This window comes from Melanostigma gelatinosum (genome assembly GCF_949748355.1).
Source record: "Melanostigma gelatinosum genome assembly, chromosome: 18".
In the NCBI taxonomy this organism is placed as follows: Eukaryota; Metazoa; Chordata; class Actinopteri; order Perciformes; family Zoarcidae; genus Melanostigma; species Melanostigma gelatinosum.
The window spans coordinates 13234472-13259572 of NC_136651.1; the positions used below are offsets into that span (position 1 = coordinate 13234472).

At 42.1% G+C, this 25101-nt stretch overlaps 1 protein-coding gene across 1 annotated transcript; it reads right to left on the minus strand.

Moving 5' to 3' along the window:
• Nucleotides 1-5907: 5907 nt before the first annotated feature.
• On the minus strand, nt 5908-24632 carry LOC306792451 (uncharacterized protein). Its single transcript, XM_079289576.1, has 11 exons — nt 24321-24632; nt 23174-23251; nt 22916-23000; nt 22432-22467; nt 21829-21968; nt 21329-21452; nt 20254-20398; nt 19966-20070; nt 16912-17039; nt 10188-10275; nt 5908-6156 (listed from the first exon to the last, which is right to left on the minus strand). The coding sequence occupies exons 1-11, from the start codon at nt 24508-24510 to the stop codon at nt 6031-6033; spliced, it is 1245 nt and encodes a 414-aa protein (XP_079145702.1). The 5' UTR covers nt 24511-24632; the 3' UTR covers nt 5908-6030.
• Nucleotides 24633-25101: the final 469 nt, after the last annotated feature.

Consider the following 25101-nt stretch of genomic DNA (forward strand, 5'->3'; position numbering starts at 1 on the left):
GACTCCCGTGTTGCCTCTCCATCGCTCACATAACAATTGCAACATCATGGAACGACACTTGATTGTAATTTTGAAATTATAATGAGAGTCACAAGAGGATGGGAAGCTAGTCCTGAAATAGTCTTCATGCGTAGTAAGTCCAGCTATTTCAGAATCAGAAGCATCTGGGTCCAGATCATGTCCATGCAAACACTTTAAAGAGGATTAAAAGTAGCAGTTACATTTGTACTATTCAGTTTAAATGGTTTCTGTGGGTTTACTGCATCTAATTAAAGCATTTCAGTGCTTCCTTCAAGTCATACATTAGTATTCTAAATTAAGAACAGAAGAGATTTTCTTTCATACTTTTTTGTATAGTTGCTCACCATCGACTCATTTCTCAAAAGGATTATGGAGAGATTTATAGTCAATAACAAACTGGCAATGATGGTTTTTCTAAGGCTGCTGTGTATTTTTTCTGTAAGCCATGCTAGCAGCGTCTATAGGTCAGTCTGTCCACCACCAAGTCCAGACTGAAATATCTCAACAAACACTGGATGGATTGCCAATTCATTTGGTCTAGATCAGGGGTCTCAAACTCATCTTCACTCTGGGCCACATCAGCATCACGGTCGCCCTCAAAGGGCCGGTTGTAAATGTAAGACTGTGTAAATGTAACTACTCCTAACATGTTGGTAAATAACTGTCTCTGCATTTGATTATTGTTGATTCAAGTGTAAAAATATTGTACATGCAGTTATGTAAATGTAAAAATATATTTAAGCACATTTCTGTTATAACTTAAATCATTTTAATTTAGGGTTAAGAAACCCACATTACTCGATCAAAGATCAAACTATTGAAGAAAATATCAAAGACAAATATCAAAGAAGTTATTACAATAACTGTTGAAAGCTTAAAATCCTTTCAAGGGTGCGTTTGCACAACAATCCCATGTGAAGTATTTCATGTGTTTAAAGCCACGTTATTGTCTTGTACTCAATGTCAATGTACTCACAATACATTTCCATTGCAAGTGTACAGTAACCAGCCAAAGAGCTGCTTCTGTGACTGCGTGTTTAAGTATCTCATCATTTTGACTTTCTATCTCATAACTTCGACTTTCTATCTCAGAATTATGACTTTCTATCTCATAATTTCGACTACGGGGATAGTCTAACTTTTTTTTTTTTTGCTGGCAGATTCGTGGGCCACATAAAATGACGTGGCGGGCCGGAATCGGCCCGCGGGCCTTGAGTTTGAGACCCTTGGTACAGACATTCATCCCGTTGATAGGATGAATACGGGATCCCCTGACTTTCCATTAAGTGCCATCATCAGGTCATTTAGCTCAAAGTGTCGCAGCCCTTCTTATTCTAAAAAATAAATGAGGGCCCTACTGACTGAAAAACAATGTCATAATCATAGAAGTTCAAATTTCAAATTCATTAAGCTGGATTATAACATGAAGGCATTCACTGCCTGATGTCTGTGCTGTCGACTGAGGACATGACATGACTGTAAGCTGCGTGTGCACATCCATCAACTTCCTCAACAAGGCCCCCGGAAGTTCATTCATATTCTACGTGGGCGACCTGAAACTCAACTGACGCTACAGTGCAACTAGCTCACCAATTCTCAACTCCTGCCAGAGACGCTCACATCGGAACATACAGGACCAATTGCTGCCACAAATCATGACATACTTATATTTGGCAGAGTGCTCTGCGCCTCAGGGCTGCGTGGTGAAACTGAGCAGCAGCGCGGAGTTCAGCAGCACAGGGAAGATAAATGAGACAATTAAACTGTGCTTGATGGCACCTCAGTGACTAATGGCTTTTCCTTCCTGCTTGTCTGAGCGCAGACAAACAGTAAGCAGCAAGGACTGTGTGTGTGTGTGTGTGTGCTGCTTTGACGGACACATGCTCGTGTGTTTATGCGAGTGTGTCTCTGTGTGGGGGCGGGAGGTTTGCTGCAGGAATTTGACTGATGGAGAAACACTTGTAGACATCAAAACAATGAGAATAAGATGAGGTGCGACAAAGATGAGGCTGCATAGTTTTGTATACAATTTTGTAACAATTATACCGTTTGTTTACATTTTATTACGATGCCGACTGTCCACAAAGCGTGTGATGCATTTGTTTTGCGTCTGTGTAAAAATGTATTTCATTCTAAAACTAGGACACGACGCATAAGAAGGGCTAAAAAGACAGCACAGCTCACTAAACATCTTCCCAGTGTTTTCCGCTCTAACATTAGCTACAAATGCTAGCATGTGGGGTTAACTAGCTTGTGACCTACAGTGGAGCTAACTAAATGTCAGTTACAAGGCTAAGGAGCATATCACAAACTAACCATATTATTTGTGGGGTTAGGGCCTATATGGCCAAAATCTGCTACCACGATAACTGAAACTCTAAAACAATATATATAGCACGATATAATGCATTTTCTGGTGATTCAATAAATAAATAAAGTCTATATGAAATAACCACATGGTTTTGCATACTCTTGTGTGAATGTAATACTTGACAAATGAAAAGACCCGAGTATTTTTTTGTTTATTTTCATTGAATTAATTAAGAGCTTTGGTGCAAAATAATACATTTTTTTTCAGATAAATTTGAGCCAGAATGTGCTTCTGTACACAAGAAGTTGACTGTCAGTCAACTGTGCCCATAAAAATGTGCTGGGTGCATGTAACACACTTTGTTTACAGTGACTCTTATGTGTATGTGGGAGGGGTAGGCGGTGGGTTTTTCCTGCCTTTACTTCCTGTTGTATACCCTGTTAAAGGCCAACAGTCCACTGGGAGTGGAGAGATAGGACAGTCATGTGGTAATTAGCTCTGCTCATTAAAACTGACCCCAGGCTTTGTTCCGCCATCTGGACACACTGTCCTACCTCCTGTTAGACACGTCTGCGAGTGACCGACACTACTTCCCCTTTTCTCACCATCCTGGATGGAAAATGGCCTCACCTTTAGTGGATTGCATTTTTCTAATTCTCTATAAATTATAATATATTCATTCATCAAACATGTGCATGAAAAGCAATGTGAGCTGTGTTGGTTGGAGGATCCTGTAGCCCAGAACACCTTTGCCATATACCGAGCATCAGGGATACCGATGAGGCCAGGTTTGTGAGCAGACTTTAAAATGTACAAATCCCAAGAGGGTCTGAGGTCCACCAACCACAGACTCACACAAATCCTGTAGGAAACACTGAGAAGTATCGACCGACACGCCAGACTACAGGCTGTAAAACTCATCAACCCATCCTTCTTTCTCGACCGTGGCATATTCTCTTCTGTTTTTGTGTGAAGCATAAAGGGACGAACAATTCGCTGTGCAACCCTGTGTCGTAAACGAACCTTCGAGCTTTGACCTCATTCGAAATGAACTGCATCTTATTGAAATCGACATGTATGAAAGAGAGCATATGCCGCCTCTGCTCATCACATTCTTGAAATGCATTGACCTTACGTTCACCAGAAGAAATCCACTCGGCCATCGTTTACGGGCACGTGGTTAGCTTAACTTAACTCCACCTGATGTCGACCACGATATTTCATCATTGATCGAATGTAGTGTGATTTTTTTTGGTATTTGATGATTCAAATATCTGACAAATCACACGAAACTATAACACAGACTCCAATACTATGACATCACTATTGACTGTAAATCGTCTGTCGTGCTTTGCTGCGAGTACCGGACAAGCTAACGGACAAGTGCAGGGAGAGCAGTGAGTCATACCACTCTCTTCACAAGAGCCCCATTTTCTGCCTGATCTTGTGTGATGTATGTCTGCAAGTGTGTGTGTGTGTGTGTGTGTGTGTGTGTGTGTGTGTGAGGGAGGGGGGAAACGGAGACAACGGCTGAGTGAGACAAGTAAGAAATATGCCCGCCTGCAGCATAATTCATTGTGTATAGGAGGGAGTATAGTTTGGTGTGTGAGAGAGAGAGAGAGAGAGCAGCGAAGAGAACAAAGCAGGTTTGTTGCGAAGGACAAAAGCATCTTTCTGAGACACATGCCGATAGCGGATTACAGAGACGGCGGGCAGCATTAACGGCATAGCTCACGTTTTATACAAGTTACACACTGGAGGCCTTATTCACACTGCAGCTAAACATGTTCAAGCTCACATTGGACATATTATTGTTGCTGGGATAAGTTAAACGAAGTCTATGATAAAGCTTTAATATTGCTACATGTTTATATACGTAAGTTAACTGTAACTGTATTTTCTGTCTGCTTTTTACGGTCTATTTTTATGCTATTTTATGAGACATAAACTGGGTTTTCCTTGAGATGCGATGTGGGTGAAAGCAATTGGAGAACATGTTACTGTTGTAGTTTAGCTGCTAGCTGCTTCAAACGTTTTGTGACATCTAAAATGAATCTACTCCGTCATCACAGGTTATGCACATGAGCTGTGAGCAGTTCAACCAGAAAGGTCTTTTTTGCTTTTAGAAAGACACGAGAAGGACTTTCAGAGGCAAAAAGTATCAAGTTCTTACAAATAATTTTTGATAAATTAAATAAACTAATTTTTATTTTTCCTTATTCTTTGAATCATCCGATGACCCTGAGATCTATTTGGGAAGCCCGGAAAAACAAATTGGAGACAAATAGCATTCAAAATGACACCTGTATTTCACCTGTAGATTTGATAGGATACAGAAACAGAAGCAACTACAGTGAAATACTCCAAATGTCACATTTTTTACAAAAAAATATAGCACACAGATTCATAAAAGAACAATGTGGCATTATAGTGGAGATAAAATACTTAACGTTTAACTTAATGTTAAATAACATTGAAATAAGTTCGACACTAACCCATACATCAAACCATTCGACAACATAAAAAACGGAATTTAACAAGTATGCACTTACATGACGATGACAGACAAATGCAAACAATATGGAATGTAATATAATGCGTCACTTCAATATCAACAAATACAAATTGAAAACTATTTTATTTTTTCCATGTTTCATGTGATAGACACAGAACAACTCTAGCTTGGTTTATGATTCATGTGCTAGAAATCATTCAGGTTACGAAGGTTATTTAAAATGTAGACGTGCGATCTCAAACGCCTTCTGGCAACATTTACATGTGACTCAGATGGTGTGTGTATCACCGCCAACTGCTTTCAAAAATAACCAGTTTAGTGTGTGTGTGTGTGTGTGTGTGTGTGTGTGTGTGTGTGTGTGTGTGTGTGTGTGTGTGTGTGTGAGACTTGCATACTAAAGTCAGTGTCGGTATGACGAACTGTTGCTAAGCAGTGGCGGTTGCTAGGTGGTGGAAGGGGGAGGGGAGACAGGTTTGCAGTTAGGTATTGAATCTGAAGGCTCACCTCTGCGTACGTGTGTGCACGTGTGTGTGTGTTCCCTTGGATTTATGTGGTTTAAATATTGATACTGCGGCGTGGGGGGGGGATGCAATTTCTACCAAACAAGGGCTGCAGTTTTGGAGGAAATTTCAATTTCTGTTCACAGTAAACTCCACCACGGGAAAAGGGAAGGTGTATCTCTATTCAACCTATAAGCAATATCTGATGTATGAGACAGATTCAGTTGGGAAACGAGTTCCATGTTCCGGATCTGGTGAATGTTTTTCATAAATGACTCATTAAAAAAAAAAAAAAAACAGACCAAAAAAAATGCTGTCTAGCAGTGTCAGAATCAGCAATAGGAGAATGAGTATGAGTCATTTAGTTTGTGTTTTGTTGCAGATTCCTCAAGCAAAGCTGCCGAATATCTGACAGAGGAACACAGGGTGAAACCAGCACAGTCCTCGGCTTTCCCCAGGACGATTACTCTATCATAAGCAGCGGGGGGGGGGGGGGGAGCCTCACAGTTAGCTGGCTTCCCTCTGGGTGTGTTCACATATTTTCCAGGTTGTTCTGTACATTCTAGAGAGGCATATTCTGCCTCCAGCTAGTTTTTAGTGCTTATATGTATTTATTTGCCCCCCCCCCCCAACTTATCAGCAGCTACATCACTAAACATACTGTGCATCCCTAGCTGGTGTCGCTACCGGGTGAAGGCGATGGTGGGGGGGTTGGCCGGCCGAGACACAGGCAGCCATTTGTACTCAAGGTCCTGCGATGGAGGGTCCAAACACCAGTCGTAGTTCTTTAACAGGTACATGCACGCTTCCTGGGGGCAAAACAAGAAAAGAAAGAGTTTTCTGTATACAAATAAAAAACTAAAAAAACATACTTTCTGCCTGATGATATTTAGAGTGAAAAGCAGTGTGGCAAAAGGCAGTGAAAATGTCCTCATTTGATAGCATTGCAAAGACAAAACGTTGAACCAGGAGGCACTCGAGAGCCTCCGCCAACGCGTGAAAAAAAAAACTCCAACTTGTTAAGCTACAGCCTCCACAACACTTGTTCTGTTTATTTGTATGTTGATTTTCAGATTCCAAAGTAATGCAACGCAACACCTTTCCGCAGCCAAGTTGAAACAGAACATGAGGTCATCGGGACCCGAACACCTTCTTGATATCTCTGCTAAGTTGATCATCTAACAAAGAGTGTACAATTTTCAAATTTCACCGACTAACATTACAGTCTACTTTGTGTAAAAGTTGGACGAAGAGGGAAAACCCTGATTCTGTGTTATTCTACATACTAAGTGCTAGGGCTGGGCGATATGGCCTAAAAAAAAAATCTCCGATTTTTTTACAAAAAATCCGATTCACGATTTAAATCGATTTTTTTCCCCCAAAATTTTTTGCAGATGACAGAAGCTGTTGAAAACAATTTTTTCTTTTATTTTGTGATGATTTTCCCAAGTAGGTTGATAAAAATAAAGTGCAAACAAAACCTGAACATTGTAGAAAGGTGCCTGTAGTATACAAAAAGTATTTGGTCACTCTTTTGTTTGCCTGAATCATTTAAATATAAAATTAAATTAAACATAACATTAAATGGCATTAAATAGTAGCCTTCCATTGTAAACAACTGTGCAAATGTAACTTTTTACAGTAAGCTTTTCTAACTGAATACACTGATACAAACACAGCATGAAATAAAATGTATATGACCCTTTAACATTCACATTTTCAAAAGTGCAACATCTGATCTAACATCAACATAACATATTTTGCACAGTAAATAAGTGCATGTAAACAAAATCAAGTGCATTCACAACATAACCAACAGTATTAAACAGTAGTGCATGTTTTTTCTAAATATTTTTTGCCAGGAAGACAAGCCTGTCTACTACCTCTGGCTTCAGGCATGCACGGTGGCATGTAACAATGCCCCCCCCCACACACTGAAAAGCCTCTCAGAGGGGGCACTTGTAGCTGGCACAGAGAGGTATTTCTTTGCTAAAGTACTTAGCCTTGGAAAGTTAAGTTGGTGACGCTTCCACCAGTCAAGTGGATCGGTGTCTGGGTCAACCTGCTGGACCACAGGTCAGTTGTTGCGGAGTAGAATGACATCCCCTCCAGCTCCGCAGAGATCCTTTGGCGTGTACTATTGTACAGCCGAGGCAAGGCAACGTCAGAAAAATGTTTACGGCTTGGTAGCACGTACCTGGGGTCCAAAGCTTTGAGACGGTGAATAAACCCCGGCTTTTCCACGGTGTATATGGGCACCATATCTTTTGCGATATACATCGCGACTGCATCCGTGATGGCTTTCCACCGGGCACTCTTCTTCTCATGCGGAGTACAGTTGGTGAATGTCTCCAAAATGCTGGGTTGTTTTTGTGAGGTGGCGGCGGCAGCAGTGAAGCTGCTGGCCGCCATTGTTTTAGTTTGTAAACAATGCGCGCGCACTCTACTACGGGAAAAAGGGGTGGGGGCGATTTTCTCGATTTTCAATAAAACACATCGCCTTAAAGCACACATTCGAATTAATCGATTAAATCGATTTATCGCCCAGCCCTACTAAGTGCACTCAGAGCTCCATGGCTGGCAGCATTCCCCATTGGTGGCAACCCGGCCACCGAGCAGACCAATCGCATTCACCAGTAACAGCCAGTTGCCTCCCTCCACTGTGTGAATGAAGATCTCCCTGATAGGGGGGGGGGGGGGGGGCCGGATGAATAAACGGGGATGGAGTGAGGGAGGAAAGAAGAAGAGGGAATCGGGGAAGGACGATGATGGTGGGGGTGGGAGGAAGGAGGGAAGGATGAAGCAGGGAGGCGATGACTCACATCTCTGACCTAGATCCCTGTGGTCCACTTTTTACTCTGGTCACACCCTCTTATATGTGCGTGTGTGCGTGCAGTGGTATGTGCAAGTGGTCAGTTTGCTCAGAGCCAATCAGACAGACAAGATGAGGTTCAACACGTGCCTCATTGGTGCAAAATAAATCTGAACAAGGTGTAATCTACCAGCGTAGGTTAACGTACATTAAGAGTATTAGTGTGACTCAACCGACGTGAACTGCTGAGATAAGCCTCTCATTAGCTGACTGGTGGAGTCTGCTTCCTTCCCTCCCACAAACACACCGCAACTAGCATCAGTGCGTAACAGCCTGGCCATCCAGCGTTAGGTCACGTAACACATTTAAAACCCTTTTACGGGTATCTCGTTTCAAAAGGAGTCACCTGGAAACACAACATTTTCAACCAAATCATGGAGCTAGCTTAATTATCTAGTTGGCTGCAGCTGATAAAAAGTCTAAATTGCCAGCCACAGGCCAGGAATTAGAAGCTTGTCTTTGTCTACCACTGTTTCAAATCATGGACCCATTATTCCCAAATTACAAAACTATTTGATGGTAGATGCTCCCATTGTCAATGTATCAATGCTATGGAAGTACACAGTATAAGCTTACAACAGCTACTGAGTACGGTCGGGATTTGGGAAGTGTCACTTCATTGATTGTAACAAAATCATGAAATATTCAATGCTTTTATCATACGTTTTGAACCGACACAAAGGTTCGTCTGTGATAACTGAAAAGAAGAGGGAATCCTTCCATTTACTTTTGCACGTTTCCAATTAAAACCGTGGGAATCCACCAGCTCGCTGTGGTTGTTTTCAGGTTGCCGTCACCCTCCGAGGCTCAGAACACATACACAGAGAGGCCGCTGATTCCAGAGGGAACATCCCCACATGGGAAATAAATCTCTGCCCTTCCTGTCTTCACACCTGTAACATGTCTTGTTCTTTCCATCGGCTGTGTGTGTGTGTGTGTCTCCTGAGTATAGGCAATGGTGGCTATGGTGAGGGCTGCTGTGGGGACTGGCAGGTGGTTTGAACAGGACAGTCTGTACCTGTGCTCTCCGTCTGTTATCACTAACACACACACACACACACACACACACACTCACACACACACACACACACACAGCTAAGCATTTCATCATTCCCATGAGGAGTGCTCATGCTTCAGCTCTCTTTCTGTCTCTTTGTCCTTTGTTTATATGCCATATTATGTCAGTTAGACAGTTACAGTACAGTAGTTGTCTGGTAGCAGACCTACAAATAACAAATGTGTTTTACCGGAAGATTCCCACATTTCACTTCCATCTTGGTTGCACATATTTCTCCCATTAGAGAACACATTCACGCATAATTCAAAAGACAATACATACAGTGTATATTACCTTCCATATCAATATTTGCACCCTGTAATCACACTATTTGCAGTTTTCAGGTGCACAGCTACAGTAAGCAGTCTCACTTTCAGCTGTCCTTTTGAGGAGAGACTTTCAGCTCTAACAGAGAACAAAGCTGCATCATACTGTTACAATTTCTGTGAAATATTTGCGCCTATGTTTGTATGTATGTATGTTTATCTATCCATCTATTTATCTGTAGTGGTTGCATCACAGTTTTTTACATGGCTTTTTTTTCTCAGCTCATGGAAGGTTTTACACACATACAACCACAATATAAAATATAAAATTCACAACAGAAAGAGTCATAATTGAGCTCGTTTGTGAAACGGTTGACACCTCGAACAGCAGACGTGTCTTAACATGGTGGTCTATGGGGAAATGCTTTTTGGGGCACAGGCCTTTTTCACTGAAATACTCAACAGCTCAGGATTTTTAATTCTTCTTTGTGTCAGTTTTTTTTCCATTACACGCAACCTTCCATAAATCTTTGACCTCCTTATCGCCATAAGAAGACAATTCCAAAGACCATGGCGCTGAGGAGTGGACATGTATTCATGTGTTTGTAGATGGAAGAGTGATGAGCAAAGAAATCATGGAGTCACCTTCAGGAAGACGTCGTTAAGTTTAGTTCCAATGCAGCTTCTGGGCCCGTTGCCGAAGGAACACAGGAAGTGCTCCTGGCCTGCATTCCTGCACATACAAGAATACAGTTACATGTTAACACAGAGGGCTGTGCAGTACAGTCCCTCGGCAGAATAATGACCACTTCATGCCTCTGTTGCGTGTATATAAAACAAAACTGTCATAGAATGCGCCGCTAGCCACGGGATGATCATCAGATGTGACATCAGAGGATGATCCGATGGCGACGACATGATGGAAACATGTCATGTCTCTCAACCAATGAGACGGCCTGAATGGTGGCCAGAGGTCACCGATCATATCAGTGAACCGTGTTCATTTAGAAATACACACAGCAATGCATTGCTTGTGTTTCACTTGTAATCTGGAACATAGTGAGATACTGTCTGGGTCTATGCGTCTGTTCATATATTTATGGATTTACTTGCATTTTACACAGATTTTTGGAGACTTCTATCATTGCCATCAATGTTTTTTAGCCGTGCAAGCGTCATTGCTATCGACAGTGTCGGTCTGTCCACCACGTTCCTGATTGACATCTCTCAATAACTGTTACACGGACTGCTCTGCAAGTAAAACGTTAGCATGCTAACACGCTAAACTACGATGGTGAACGTGGTATGAACGGATCCAATTCTGTCAAAACAAGACAACATGCAGTGTCTCCAAAGAAAACGGTTGAAGTCGTCGACCATGTTGAATGCAATGCCTTCGTAATAAAACATTTGCAAATGCAATTTTTTTTGAACATCTTAAAGACATCCATGTTTGCTGGCTTGCGGTCTTCTTTCACTGCACATTGCAACGCTCCTTTGATGCGTGACCCTCCACAGTCGATCAGCAGAATGGCATTAAAACTGGTGGCGGTAATGTGTAGCGTGCATGATACAAAACAAACAGGACGATTCCTGTTTGTTTGGCTCCGTAGTGCTACTAGTGGTCACAAATTCTGAACTGAAAATGCATCTAGCTTGTTCCAGATGATTGAGGTGGGCGATAACACAAGGCGGGCCTGAATCATTGAAACATCTCGACACACATGTTGTCGGCCTGACTCTCTTTGCCATACCTGCTGTAACATTCCAATTCCTCCTCTAAAAATGTACTAAAAAAATATAGCGGTACTGGCCGTCAGGTTTGTCAACAGACTGCTAATGCAGGACGTTTCTCCCCATCTCACCACTAATGCATCCTGTCTTCCTGAAACCTGAGCTCTGATTAAAGGCAAACAGGAAGCATTAGTGGTGTGTATAGTCTGGGTCCAGTGTGTGTGAGAGGCTTTGTGTGTGTGTGTGTGTGTGTGTGTGTGAGAGTTAGAGACAGAGAGAGAAGGGAGAATATTAGTGTTCTCTGCAGCATCTGTCTAATGGTACTTTTAGGCCCATCCTGAAACAGCAAGACGTGTAGTGTACAATGCAGTAACACTGAGACAGGAAGAGAGAGAGGAAGTCTTACCAAGCAGTCCAGCAGAAGGCCATATCAAATATGCTCAATAGATGGGAAGTAAATCAGAGAGGTATAATCTGGTGTACAGTATAATTCAATTTTTCTCCTCTAAAGTGTAGAGAAATACCATGACTGAGCTCTGAGGCCGAGATGGCATATACTTCATCCAGTTAGCTTTCATAAAAAACGAGATGTGATGTTGCGCCCGTTGACGACTTTTGCACCCAATCAGCAAAACAGGCGACCAATCAGAGCTTAACAGGCGGGATTGAGAAAGAGGACATCATGTGCTTTCACAGCCAGTCAGCTATCTAGCTACATTCATGAAAAATAGCACGCGCAAAAAAAACGTTTAAGTTATGTTAATGAGAAATAAGTCACTGATCAACATATTTCCACAATTCTATGATCAATGTGACAAACTTTCACTGCTCCTTCCGACTGAAGCTTCCATGTAAACTCAAAAGGACTTTGGTAGGAAGTATAAATCACTCAACAAACTAATTGAACTCCCTAACATGTTTAAGAATGCAATGTTTCCTACAATAAGTACTGTATCAAATCAACTACTTATTTCCCGCAAACTTTTAGTGAACTATAGAAATGGCCCTCTAAATAAAGTGTGACTAAAACATCCAATCCACTATCAAAACTATAGTTTGAATGAACGGAGTAATACCTGCGTCTACTTGTCCATTAATACACAGACCAAAACAAACAAAGCTCAGTTATCTTCAGGGACTTGTATTTCTCAGTATTCATACACATTTCTTGAAATGGGGAAAATTCTAAATTCTTTGCTAATAATTTCCACTTCAAATGAAAACCGATGCATGTCAGCATTTAAGTACACACGTAAACGGCCTGTTCTCAGACTTATCTAAAACTAGCAACACAACCCTCTGCGGTAGCTCAGATTTGTATCTGTGTTTGGTCGCGTTTCCGATTCATTCGTCCACGGGCCGTTGTGTGGGCGTCTGGCTGATAGGATGTTAACTTGCCAGCTCTACCGTTTGCTTCCAAATGGAAAAGCACACAAACACACAAGCTGACGATACAGTATGTCCTGGGACACACTGCGGACAATATACGCAATTATCGCACAGAAGCACACACACACACACACACACACACACACACACACACACACACACACACGCAAGCAGATGATGTGGTTAAACTGTAGTTATTGTAGGTGGGCAGGACTGCAGCCATTAAATTACACACCAGGTGGCAAGGAAAGGAGCCAGGCAACTATCAAGGCAGACCGGAAAATAGTCTCCAGGAAAACTGACGGATGGAGATGCAGAAAAAAAGACAGGTAGGAGGAAAGAGAAACAGACCGGAAGATAAATAGAGGATTAGAAGGGTAAATACAGTCAACACGCAGAGAGACAAAAATACAGTTACATCCTGAGGGAAGTGCACTAGTTTGAGCAGCAATTAAGACACACACACACACACACACACACACCTAGTACACACGTATTGAATCGCCTACACGTATAATTACCTCTCAGCACCAAGTCAATCGGGTCACAAATGCAGTATGTAGTTTCATTTTCATGAAAAGGATTAACACTTTCCTAAAACCTAGGTTTTTAATGAACAACACTAACATGAATAAATAGGCTGGGGACTCATTTTTAGCTGGTGAATTCAGTGCATTAGAGATCATTTTTTGGCAGCAAGAGGGTGTGTGTGTGTGTGTGTGTGTGTGGGACCAACTCAAAATAAACTGCAGTACTGAGGCAGTTCATTGTAATGACGAGAGAGATCTACGGCACAGCAAAGATGGAGGAGCTACAGATCTGTGTCTGGTTTGGCCACACGGACAATTTTTGTATTTGTTGGTTTTAGTCTTTATGGGATATCGTAAATATTTTATGGGCAAAATTTCAGGCCCCTACATTTTACATTGTTTTGATGGTATATTTTTTACATTTGCTTGATTTTTTATCATATTGTCTCAAGGAAAATCTCCTCTGACTCATCCGTCAACTCCATCTCAGGATGCACACACACACACACACACACACACACACACACACACACACACACACACACACACACACACACACACACACACACACACACACACACACACACACACACACACACACACACACACACACACACACACACACACACACACACACACAGGGAATCCCCATTGGTGAAAACCGGTATGAGGTGGACAGTTACCATGGCAGCAGTTACCTGTCTATTCATTCATGAAGGGTTCTGTTGCTTTTACGTTCACTTCAGTCCATTTTAAATGGCACCCATTACTTAGTAAACATTGTGTTAATATTCAGATCATCACATTGTTACAAGAATCTAGTTTTAACTCATTTTGTCCTTTTGGCATTGTAGGAAAAGTCACATAAAATAGAGACTATTTTAGAGAATTAATGGTGTGGCCATAAAGATTACTTTGAATGAGGTAAAAGAAAATATATAAATATACCCTTACTGTTAATAAACCCACTAGGTCACCCAGTGGAAATTTCTGTTGTAGAAAACATAAAATTACAATAAAATGATAAACTGGTATGCACGGCTAAATCCTCACATCCACAGAAAATATACTGAGACATCGAGATTTTGTTTATAAAAACAAACAAATCCTTCGTCATGTCTCGATGATCGTGGCAAAACAGAGCGGATAAAAAAAAAAACATGCTTTAACTGTTGCTATTAGACATGTGTGTCTGTATTTTATTTGTCTTCATTGAGTTAAACTGTCAGTTCCACTAAAAGGGATTTTATGACGGTGGATATATTTAATGGATGGGGGGGGGGGGGGGGGGGAGACATTTCATTCAAAGACACTCAAAGACATTTCATTTTAGAGGAATCACCCTCTTTCTGTTCCAAGAGACACACACACAGACAAATAAAAAGCAAGATAGGATCTTCTCTGACTCATTTTCTGTATATCATCCCACTCCACGGGGCATCATCCCCCACCCTGCACACACACACACACACACACACACACACACACACACACCCACACACAGAGGGAATCCCTATTGGTAAAGACGGTGTCAGATGACTAGTTTCCATGGCAGCAGCTCCCTACATACTTACATTCATAGATTCCCCCCCCACACACTCCCCCCTCTGCTCTGTCGCCTGAATGAACAAGCATGAATGAGAATAAACAGGTGAATGGAGGAAGTGGATGAATGAAAAACGGTTGACTGTGAGAGTGAACTGGTGAAGGAGGCAGATCAGGTTACATTTTTACCAGAGCAGGTAGCCGAGAGCTGAGAGGAGCGGCCGTATACGGCCACAGTTCAGACGCATGTATATGCGGCACTAACCAGTGTGATTTTACAACATAGAATAATAAAGCAAAATGCAGTGTAGACCCCGAGACAAAATATATTACGAGTTATCTTTGTGTGGAAGGATTTATACGACAAAATCAATGTTATTTTCATTTATTTATTTCTAGAAGACATGATTTTGGTCCCAGAAATCTGCCCATTACCACTTTTTCATACACCCATCAATATAAATGAATCCATCATCCGTTTGTTTTCTCTTCTGTTCAGTTTGATTCACTTTCTTTTTGAATGTTATCCTGTTCTTATTGAAAATGGCGTTTCCTGCTGCATTTCCTCGACCCTTAATGTGTCAATGCACTGACAGCTTCCTCCCTCTTACTCCATCTAATGGTCAGTGTGTGTGTGTGTGTGTGTGTGTGTGCATCAGCGACCGTATGATACCACAGTTCACTACACTGTGAGTGGCAGGTGTACACAAGACTTTTTTTCAACCATTTCAGGATAAGCCACTTATAATATGCTATATAGTGTGTGTGTATGTATGTATGTATATATATATATATATATACACACACACTATATAATATAAGTGGGCGACTGTGGCTAAGTGGAGAGCAGGGCCGTCCTTCACTCAGAGGATCGGCGGTTCTCTGGCTCCGCTAGTTACATGTAGATGTGTCCTTGAGCAAGACACTGAACCCCAAAAATTGCTCCCGTAGCTGTGCCTACGGTGCAGAAATGTGATAGAATCTGATAAATGTCTGCTAAATGACTGTAATGTAATGTAATATGGACACAAAAATGTCACAGGTTCCCTTGAACAGTAAGATACTCAAAAGTATTTATTGCCTTGAAAAGCTATTTCATCGGATCTTATTGGTTATTATAACTTGTTTCACGAATGGCTTTCATTCTGCCGCTTTTTTCACGTTTTGAGAAGAACTTATACCGCTTACTCAAACATCATAATTGCTTGAAAGTTATTCGGGTCTATTTTGTGCAGTAGTTGGTCTCTCTGCCTCTTCTCTGACATGTTTTGCTCCTCTTGTGATAGTTGGTTGTCTAAGGAAAGTGGCAGCACTAGACAGAAGCAATTGCTCTTTCTGAAGGACAGAAACTTGAGATAAGTTGAGATCGCTGCAGTTCTTTTACTTGCTGTGACTCCATGAACGACCAGAAAACTGGAAACCCCCTTTATAGCAACTGATTCCAATCCTGTCCTGCAATGTTTCAACTTCATGATCATTTTAGACTGTCGTTTGAAAAAGAGCTGATTTGCTTTGCATTATATGGCGTTACAATACCCACAGAAAGACAATATACAGCACATAATGAATCCCTTCCTCCTTGAGTCCAATTTGATGTTTGTGCCAGATGTAATTGAATTCCCTCCAGGTGTGCCTGAAGATATTGCTTTCACGAGAATGGGACAGCCGTACGTTCACAGTAACCTTGATCTGTGTCCACCAACATCTAAACAGTTTATCCTCGAGTACGAGTGGACGTTTGTGTACGAGGTGGCAGATTGCAACACACTGAATACTCCTCCGATTCCCCCAGAACTTCTATTCTACGCGTGCAGGATAACCTACGCTATCGGGTGCAATTCGCGGCACAAAATTCAAGCTGCCACAAACGTGAAAGGCACCTCTCTAGAACCAGTGTTTGGTTTGTCCATTCAGGGCTACTGTAGAAACATGGCGGGCTCTGTGGAAGAGGACCCGCCCCTTATGTAGATATGAAGGGCTCATTGGAAGCTAACGATTCCTATTTTGAGGTGGTTATACACGAATGAAAACATAATAATGAAAATTATATTCATACATTTCTGCCAAAAGACCACACTAAATCCTACACATTGCTTCTTTAATAAGTCTGTTTCCGCAACGAGGTCGACGCTTAATAAACAAAGACTTCAGGACAAATCTAAGATCCTTACCTTCCGCTCCATCGCTCTGGCAGGAAGTTGTCTGGCTCCTGGAAAACCTCGGGGTCGCGGTGGACAGAATGGCTGATATAGATCACGGCGTAATCCTTTGGGATGGAAAACCCTGCGAGCGTGGAGTCCTACACATACACAAGAGGGAGAAATCACATCGTCACCGAGTGAATCCTGTTTCACGTCTACAACGCCCATGTATTTCAGAAATTGTGGATTTTGAAAGTAGTGACGTATGACCAGAACAAAATGTGAGCTGGGAACACTGCAATGATGCAACTTTAGGAACATGCTGTCAATACCCATTTGAACCAAAATGAATGGGAAACTTCTTCAACACTGATGTTTGGCTCGAATTGGGAATTGCAGTTCCATTTTAAACAAGTTGATTTTTCACTAAGCCCCGGTGACCTTGGGGCAAAAAGACCACTTACCCAAAGACCCAGTTGTTGCCCTTTTAATTCACCTATTCACTACATCCATTAGTAGCTGCACTAATGGACTACCGCAGAACAGGATCACCGTTTCCGGTTTCCTCTCCCCCGTTCTCATTTTTCTTTCACTGCTGGAGTGGAAAATCTTTTACAATTCTCCTTCTTTCTCACAGTTCTCACTGAGAGACACCTCTGCCATTGCAGTTCATTTCTCGCTCGCACACACATGCACACGCACACACACACACTAACCCTGAAAACGATTGCATATCTTAGTTCCACCTGGATGGAGCATCTACTTTTTCCACCCGATTGTGAATACTAATAATCTCTCTCTCTCTTACACACCCAGCTGCACACACAAACATCTCATCAACTCTCTGCACTCTGGATCCAGCACTTGTCTCCTGCTTTTCTGTGTATTAGCACTGTGTTTGAAGTTGGCACATTATTTGCCTGGGGTTAGGGGGTAACTGTTTCTGTTCCTTGTTAATTATTCAATATTAAAAAGAAATCCATGAAAGCATAGGCTAGGATTGCATGGAAATGTGCCAAACATCGCTACATTGAATTCAAAATTTCAACTGAAAAAGTATAATACACAAGACTTCAGAGTGAAACATATTCATTTTGATGTGGTTCCAGTCAGGATGCCATATCAGCACTTTTACAGTGGCAATATGTTACTACCTAACTTGCAAGTAGTCATCAAAAGACTTTTCAACACAAATAATCTAGTCAATTTGAGTCAGCATAGATATTCTAGTATTCTTTCCTCCCTCAATACTAACTGATCCTTCTTGCAAAAAACACATTATTCTTTTGAGTTCTTTCTTCTCTTAAGTTCTCCAGAACGCCCACGCGTCATGACCCCGCATCCCACCGGGGCCGTTGGGAATCAAGGAGTACTGATGCGTTTCCCAGAAGTGACAAATGACTTTCTGCTCGGCCTCACAGTGCCACCAGCACACATCAATCCCCCCCCCCCCCCCCCCACTAACACACACTCATTTCCTTCCGGGAAAGCGGAGCCAATCAATAGCAGAGATGGATCAATGCCTCCGATTGAGCTGTTGCACAAGGCAGTTTGATGAGGTCATGATGATAAACGCAGCCGATGCGGAAGGAGGGTGGAGGCAGCCCTCGGGAGTAAGCAGCCGGCCAATCAAGAGACAGGAGTAAATTTGGGATTCTATTGGCTGAGATCAAACCTGAGAGCACTCGCTTTTAATGAATGAAGATGGATGTTGTAACATACACAGTATAGGCCACCGGGATATAACACGGTTATATGTCCAGCACACAGGTGTACACAACAATGGATAGAAAACAAGTCACCAGTTTACGAAGCAAGTGGCTGCATGGAACAATTTAGAATGAACAAATGATGTACGAAATAATAGAAACGCCTCATAAAACAGGCCTGCAGTAAACACCAGCTCAATGAATTCCAGTTGCATGCCTGTGTAATTGTTCTAACGACATTATCACGGTGCCATGCTGCTCAAACACCGATAGTCAGACCTCAATGCAAGCAGACACTCGCATGTGTTGCTGACTTTTGTTTACTGTTTCTGTGTCACCTTTAGTGCTGCAAGAGGAGAAGTCTCAAAAACAAAGAGAAAGAGACCCACCGACTGGAGCTCAAAGGCAAAACAATTGAACATCACCAGATTGAACAAACTGTTTTTTAGTGCAGGGCCAATGTAATATACTGCAAGCTGCTTGTGCTTCTTGTCCAGCCCCTGTATCTCTTCGTACTGTTCAGTAAACACAAGAGAGAGGACAAGTGACAGCAGAGGAGACTTCCAACTGTAGCAATGTGTCGCCATCTAGAGGAGAGGAGTGCAACACAGAAAACCGAACCCTAGGCGGCAGGAAAATGAACCTATAAGAAGCTACAACAATGACTTTCATGTATCCTTCAAAGTGTACAAACATGGAAGACATTCCACACAACAGCGTATATCAGCACAGGGTTTACTGAGGAGGGAGCTGAGTTACCCTGCAATGGTAAAACCTTGAAACTCTCAATTTAAAACGGCAGGCTTGTTAAATGAAAAGGTTTTTGAAAGATAGGATTTGTTCTTCATATTTCTCACTGTAAGTTGTAAAATGCTAAAATGCTATATTCAATGGGTTATACTTATGTTTGCTCTTATTGTTGCTCTCTATATTGCTGATAATGTTGACAATGCAGGGATTTGAAGCTACTTCGACTGTTGCACTAATTGTTAAGATGTTTAAGGCAACTATATATATATATATATATATATATATATATATATATATATATATATATATATATATATATATATATATATATATATATATATATACACACACACACACATATACACCAGTAATGTACTTTTTTAAATTCCGCTATCTCGAGATCACAAGTTGTTAACTTGTGATCTAAAGATAACGGCAGGAAAAGGAGTTTCCATTTCATTTGGATCTGAAAATCAGTCCCCATGAACAAATCTGTGATTCATAATGACTTTAGAGACGAGAAGGTCCCAAAGGGGACACTAAATCTCCCATTTACAACACAAGATAAGAAATACTCAACACTCATTCGGTACTTATTAATGAATAGGATGCAACCCAGTCCTACCTGATCAGCTATTCTGCGTCCACCAATGAAAGGAGGCCAAAGTCTCTGAACCTCCAGCAGCACCGTGTGCAGGTAATCAGGGTCTTCCAACGCTCGCCGACGGGCCTTCTCGTGAACACGGGGAAAGATAAATCATATTTAAAAGCAGAAACAACTGGGCAAGACAAAGGTTATGGCCCATGGTCATAGTTTGTTCAGAGGCCTCATTTTTATTCATGCATACTGAAGATGTGTATTTTGCTGTTTTGTCTCATCGACACACACAGTGTTACATCTGTGTTCGTATACCTGTCGGTTTCCACTGAGCGCCAGTGTGAAGGAGGTGAGCAGCGACGCCAGCGCTTTGGGGATCAGAGCTGAGATGAACAGCAGGAGATGCTGGGAGGCAGAGCTGGAGTCGGGCAGCGGCAAAGAACCGAGGGTGCCGACAAAACTAGAGCCGCGGAGAGGAGAGAGAAACGTTGAGATTAAGATTCCACATCCACAACATCATCAGTAATAAAAACGCATTGTTAATCAGAGATCAACAGCCTCTGCTAGCCTGTGATTTATGGCAGAGAGGGAGACAGCTTTACACGTAAGAATGTCAATGCAAAGAGCAAACGCCACCACAATATTCAGGGGGTGGTGTTGCTGTATTTCAAAAGGCATAACAAAACATATGACCTGAACCAATAGGAGTTGAGAGAAGCAAAAGGTTGCGAAAGATCAGTCATTAAGGTATGTTTTAATGTATCTGTAATGACTGAGTAAAGACCAAGCAGATAACAGATTAAGATCAAAGTTCATCATTATTCGATGCCAAAAACAAAAAGGAGACAGAAGTCGGGAAACTAGCCAGGCAAACAAAGAATGCAGACTTATCGAGGCAGGGATCAGACAGAACGGTGGAATGGAGTCCAAAGCTCAGGCGGAGAGCCATGCGGGCAGGCAACAGGCCGGCAGGAAAGACGGTATTTTATTTTGGAGAACTTCCAGAAATTTACTGAACCAAATCAAGTTTAACACATTTTTGGTAAACAATCTAAGAGAAACACAAGTACTGGCAAGTCTTCAGCAGACATAAACAAGAGGCAGAAGCTCTGTTTTTGAGAATGATTGTAAAATGAATACTGCTGTGTGTGTGTGTGTGTGTGTGTGTGTGTACAAGATAAAGATATAAAAGAAAGAGAAAGACACTGAGAAGGGAAATAGAGAAGCAGTGGGGTGGTTACTTCCGTCTCTACTAGGAACTGTGTGTGTGTGTGTGTGTGTGTGTGTGTGTGTGTGTGTGTGTGTGTGTGTGTGTGTGTGTGCGTGTGTGTTCCTGCGTTTCTGTGTATCAGACAGAGAAAAAGAGGTACAAAGACAAATGCAGTCTCACCCCTGTGTGTCATTCTCCAGTTTGTCTTTGATGATTTCCATCAGTCTGTCTCTGGCTTCCATAGCGGTGGAGAAACCCGACGACCACAGAGGAACTTTCACATTGACCGGAGCGGAGATCAGACCTGCCGGGGCATGAGAGGAGTTGGTCAGGAAAGACACAAAGAAGGGCGAAAACACACACAATGTATCATATTTACTGAGCTGAATTAAAAGGGGAAGTGGAAGATGTTTGCAATACTGTATTGCAAAACAACAGAGCTGACGTATTAAATATATCTGGAAAACATACAATTTTGTAACAATACCAGTGCTGCAGTTAAATGAAAGTCAATTTTGGAGCAGTGTATATGAACTGATAGTTGCAGAAAGAAAGAAGGGGGGGCCTTAAAGGGGTCAGGGGCAAGAAGGACTGTTGGTTTTTGTGCATTTGTGTGGGCGTGTGTGTGTGTGTGTGCGTGTGTGTGTGTGTGTGTAACCAGCATATGTGTGTGCCCCTACCATGCCAGTGCTGGGTGCAGAGCTGCATGATTTCCTGGAAAAGTTCAGGTTGCTCTTCTGCTCGTACATTCATAAAAAGGCCCAACACCAACTCTGTCCCCAAACGCTTAAAGGCAGAATACACACACTGTGGCTGGCCACTACGCCACACACACACACACACACACACACACACACACACACACACACACACACACACACACACACACACACACACACACACACAGATCACATGTCAAATAAATAAAATAAATACATATCTACCACACATCATGAAGCTGTATGTGCGTTAATGAGAACAGGGGACGTTGAAACATCCGCAAACACAAACAAGTTGACAACTATGCAGAGAACTGTTGTGTGGCTGCTGTGTACACACAGGGAAACATGTCCTATCCTCCTCTCTAGCCCCGTTTTGCATGTCGCTGGTGTTATTGCTTATCTATAAGTCTTTTGTATTTTAGTTTCGTTTTTTTTAAATGAATACTTTAATTGATTAAAACGGCCGAGCGCACACTCGCAACTGCTGGCGTGATCCTCTTGGCAGAGGTAATAATAAATGTACACATGCTTTGAGTGCTGGAGGTTTGTGTGACGTGTTACCTGAGAGAGAGGTCCTTCAGACAGCGCTCACATACACTGTTGAGTGAAAGAAACACAAGACAGTCACACGCAGACAGGATGAAGTCACTAGCAGTGCATTCTGATACATTCGGTTCATTGTGACAATAACATAAGGCTACATTCACTTGTTATTGCAGCATTTGAAATATTATATTACACACTGTGTAATGATTTTGGGGATGTTTCGCTCCATAGAACAGAGAGGCGGTCAGTTCTTGCTCAAGAAGCCTTTGACTTGGATCGACACATTGTTGCAGCAATACGGACTTTTCAGGCCGCGTCACGAATGCCGTTGCCACTGTTTCTATCCATTGCACAAGAGGCTCGGCTAAAAAAGAATGTCTAATTACACAACTAGAGTAAACATGTCAGCTCAACTCAAAGTCTGAAGAACGCTGTGGTTCTCCAGCTCATAAAATACAAAGCAACACAAATATCACACGATTTACATTCCTTCCCCTACCTGGTGATGTAATCATTCGATTCCTTCAAGCAACTTCCTGTGAACAGGCTGGTGAGAGACAGACGGAGAAGACACGCCTCCTCCCCTAAAACACACACATACAAGTTACTCATGTTTACTGCTCGGTGAATTTGAGCATCATCAGCGCCATGCGTCTTGGAAAGAATTATGTTGTTGCTTTGTTTCTTGCCTTAGTAACACTTTGTGTATGACGTACATATCTGCTACATTCAAAGCTCTGTGTGTGCATGTGTTTACCGTTGGTGGTGACCATGGTGTCTCCATACATGTTGGTCATCAAGTCAGTTGGATCCTTCAGAAACACGTTGGACTTGTCTGAAACACACAACATCAACTTTATTACAAACACATATATATGTACTACACAAAACAAACCGACACACTATGGAGGGAGATACAGTATCCAGTTTTAACATAATAAAACACCAGAATTCAATTATGCATGAAAGGGGGGGGGGGGGGGGGACTAACATGTCAACACCTCATCACAGTGTGCTTTTATATATTTGTCATTTTCACTTATACGTTCAGATTCTAACATGAGGAGGTGTTCTTGTTCATTGTTGTTAGAAAATGAAATGGAATACTGCACTGAGGAGTTTGGAATGCACATTAGTATTTTATATTGCTCAGACTATGGCACAGGTATTAAAAACTAATTATTTGGTTTATCAGTATATAGTACTGCCACCAATATCTAAAAATGTCAAATAAACGTCCTTTAAAAGCTGTGTCAAATTAAAAACTTCACAATAGTCCTGTGACTTAGAATAAGATGCGTTGCACTTTAAGGTGAGTTCATAGTAACTTTGTTGAACTATATTTGATACACTTCAATCTCATTTGAATAGTTCTCCTGTAGCTTCTTTTACTATGTATAACTTGACATTACAATTAGGAGAGTAATTATTACATCATAACGTTATTATCGTTCACATTGAAGGGTAGCAGACTACACCCTCTCTCCCACTTCTCATGTAACATCACGAGTGTCTCCCATGATCAGACTCATCCCTGGGGCGGGTTTTACTCCAAATAAAGGGAAGTTTCCTTTTGTCCCTTTGCCTGAGAGCCGACTCTGAGGAGACACGGTCACTGTGAGCTCACTATAAACGCTGATTCCCCTGTAAGAATAAGAATACATGTGCATACCAGCAAAGTGCCGCATCTAACAAAAATGACCACTGATTACCGAAGCAGACAGACGATAAAATATATCAGTCAACATTGAAATAATACTGGTGTTTATATTAGTCATTGGGGATAAAACATGCAGCTGTACGGGCGCTCACCTGTTGCGTCCACGCACGCACGCACACACACACACACACACACATAGATATATGTGTGTGTATAAACACACGACCGTGCACAGACAACATACCGCACAGCAGCTCTCTCATCCCCTGCACGGAGCAGACGAAGGCGGTCGGTCTATTCAGCACGCGGCACTGAAACACTCTGCTCCGGTGTTTCTCGATCCTCTTCTGGCAGAAACTCACCGGATCCCGGTAGAACTCCAGCGACTTGTCCCCTATCACCGACACACCGGCATTTCCTGCTAGTTTAGCCATTCAGGTCCAGCGTTGGAGACGCACTTTTCGCTTGAAGAAGAATGAATTGGTTCACCAGGTGGATTCAGCGTCCGCGACCCTCTTGACTCTGAGCTTTAAGAATCGGTACAGGTCGAGCGTGAATGCCGTTGGCATCGCCTGCTAATCCTTTTTTTCAATCCGCGTGGCTCTACCTGTGTGTCAAATTACTGCTATGTCATTGTCGTCACGGTTCTCTCTGAGGTAATCTGACGTGTTTGCAGCTCAGGGTGACGCGTTCAGGGGATGTCCGTAATTTGGGGCCTCACATGCCTGACTGTTTGTTCTTTGTCATTGGTACTGCTGCGGTTTTAATTGTGTTGCCAGGCTGCTCTGCTACAACAGCTATTCGGTGCCACCACTACAACGTGATCGTCTGCATAATGGGCGAGGTGGTGTTTTGGCTAATATTAAAGGGCCAGGACAGGTCATTCACGTTTTTTTTAAATTTTCTTTTTTCTGAATGTTGAGTTGCTTCCTCAACCTATGAAGGCTCAATGCACCAATCATCACTCAGAGATTTTATGAACAAGTGCTTTTGCAGGTGTACGTGTTTAGCTGCTTAATCATCAT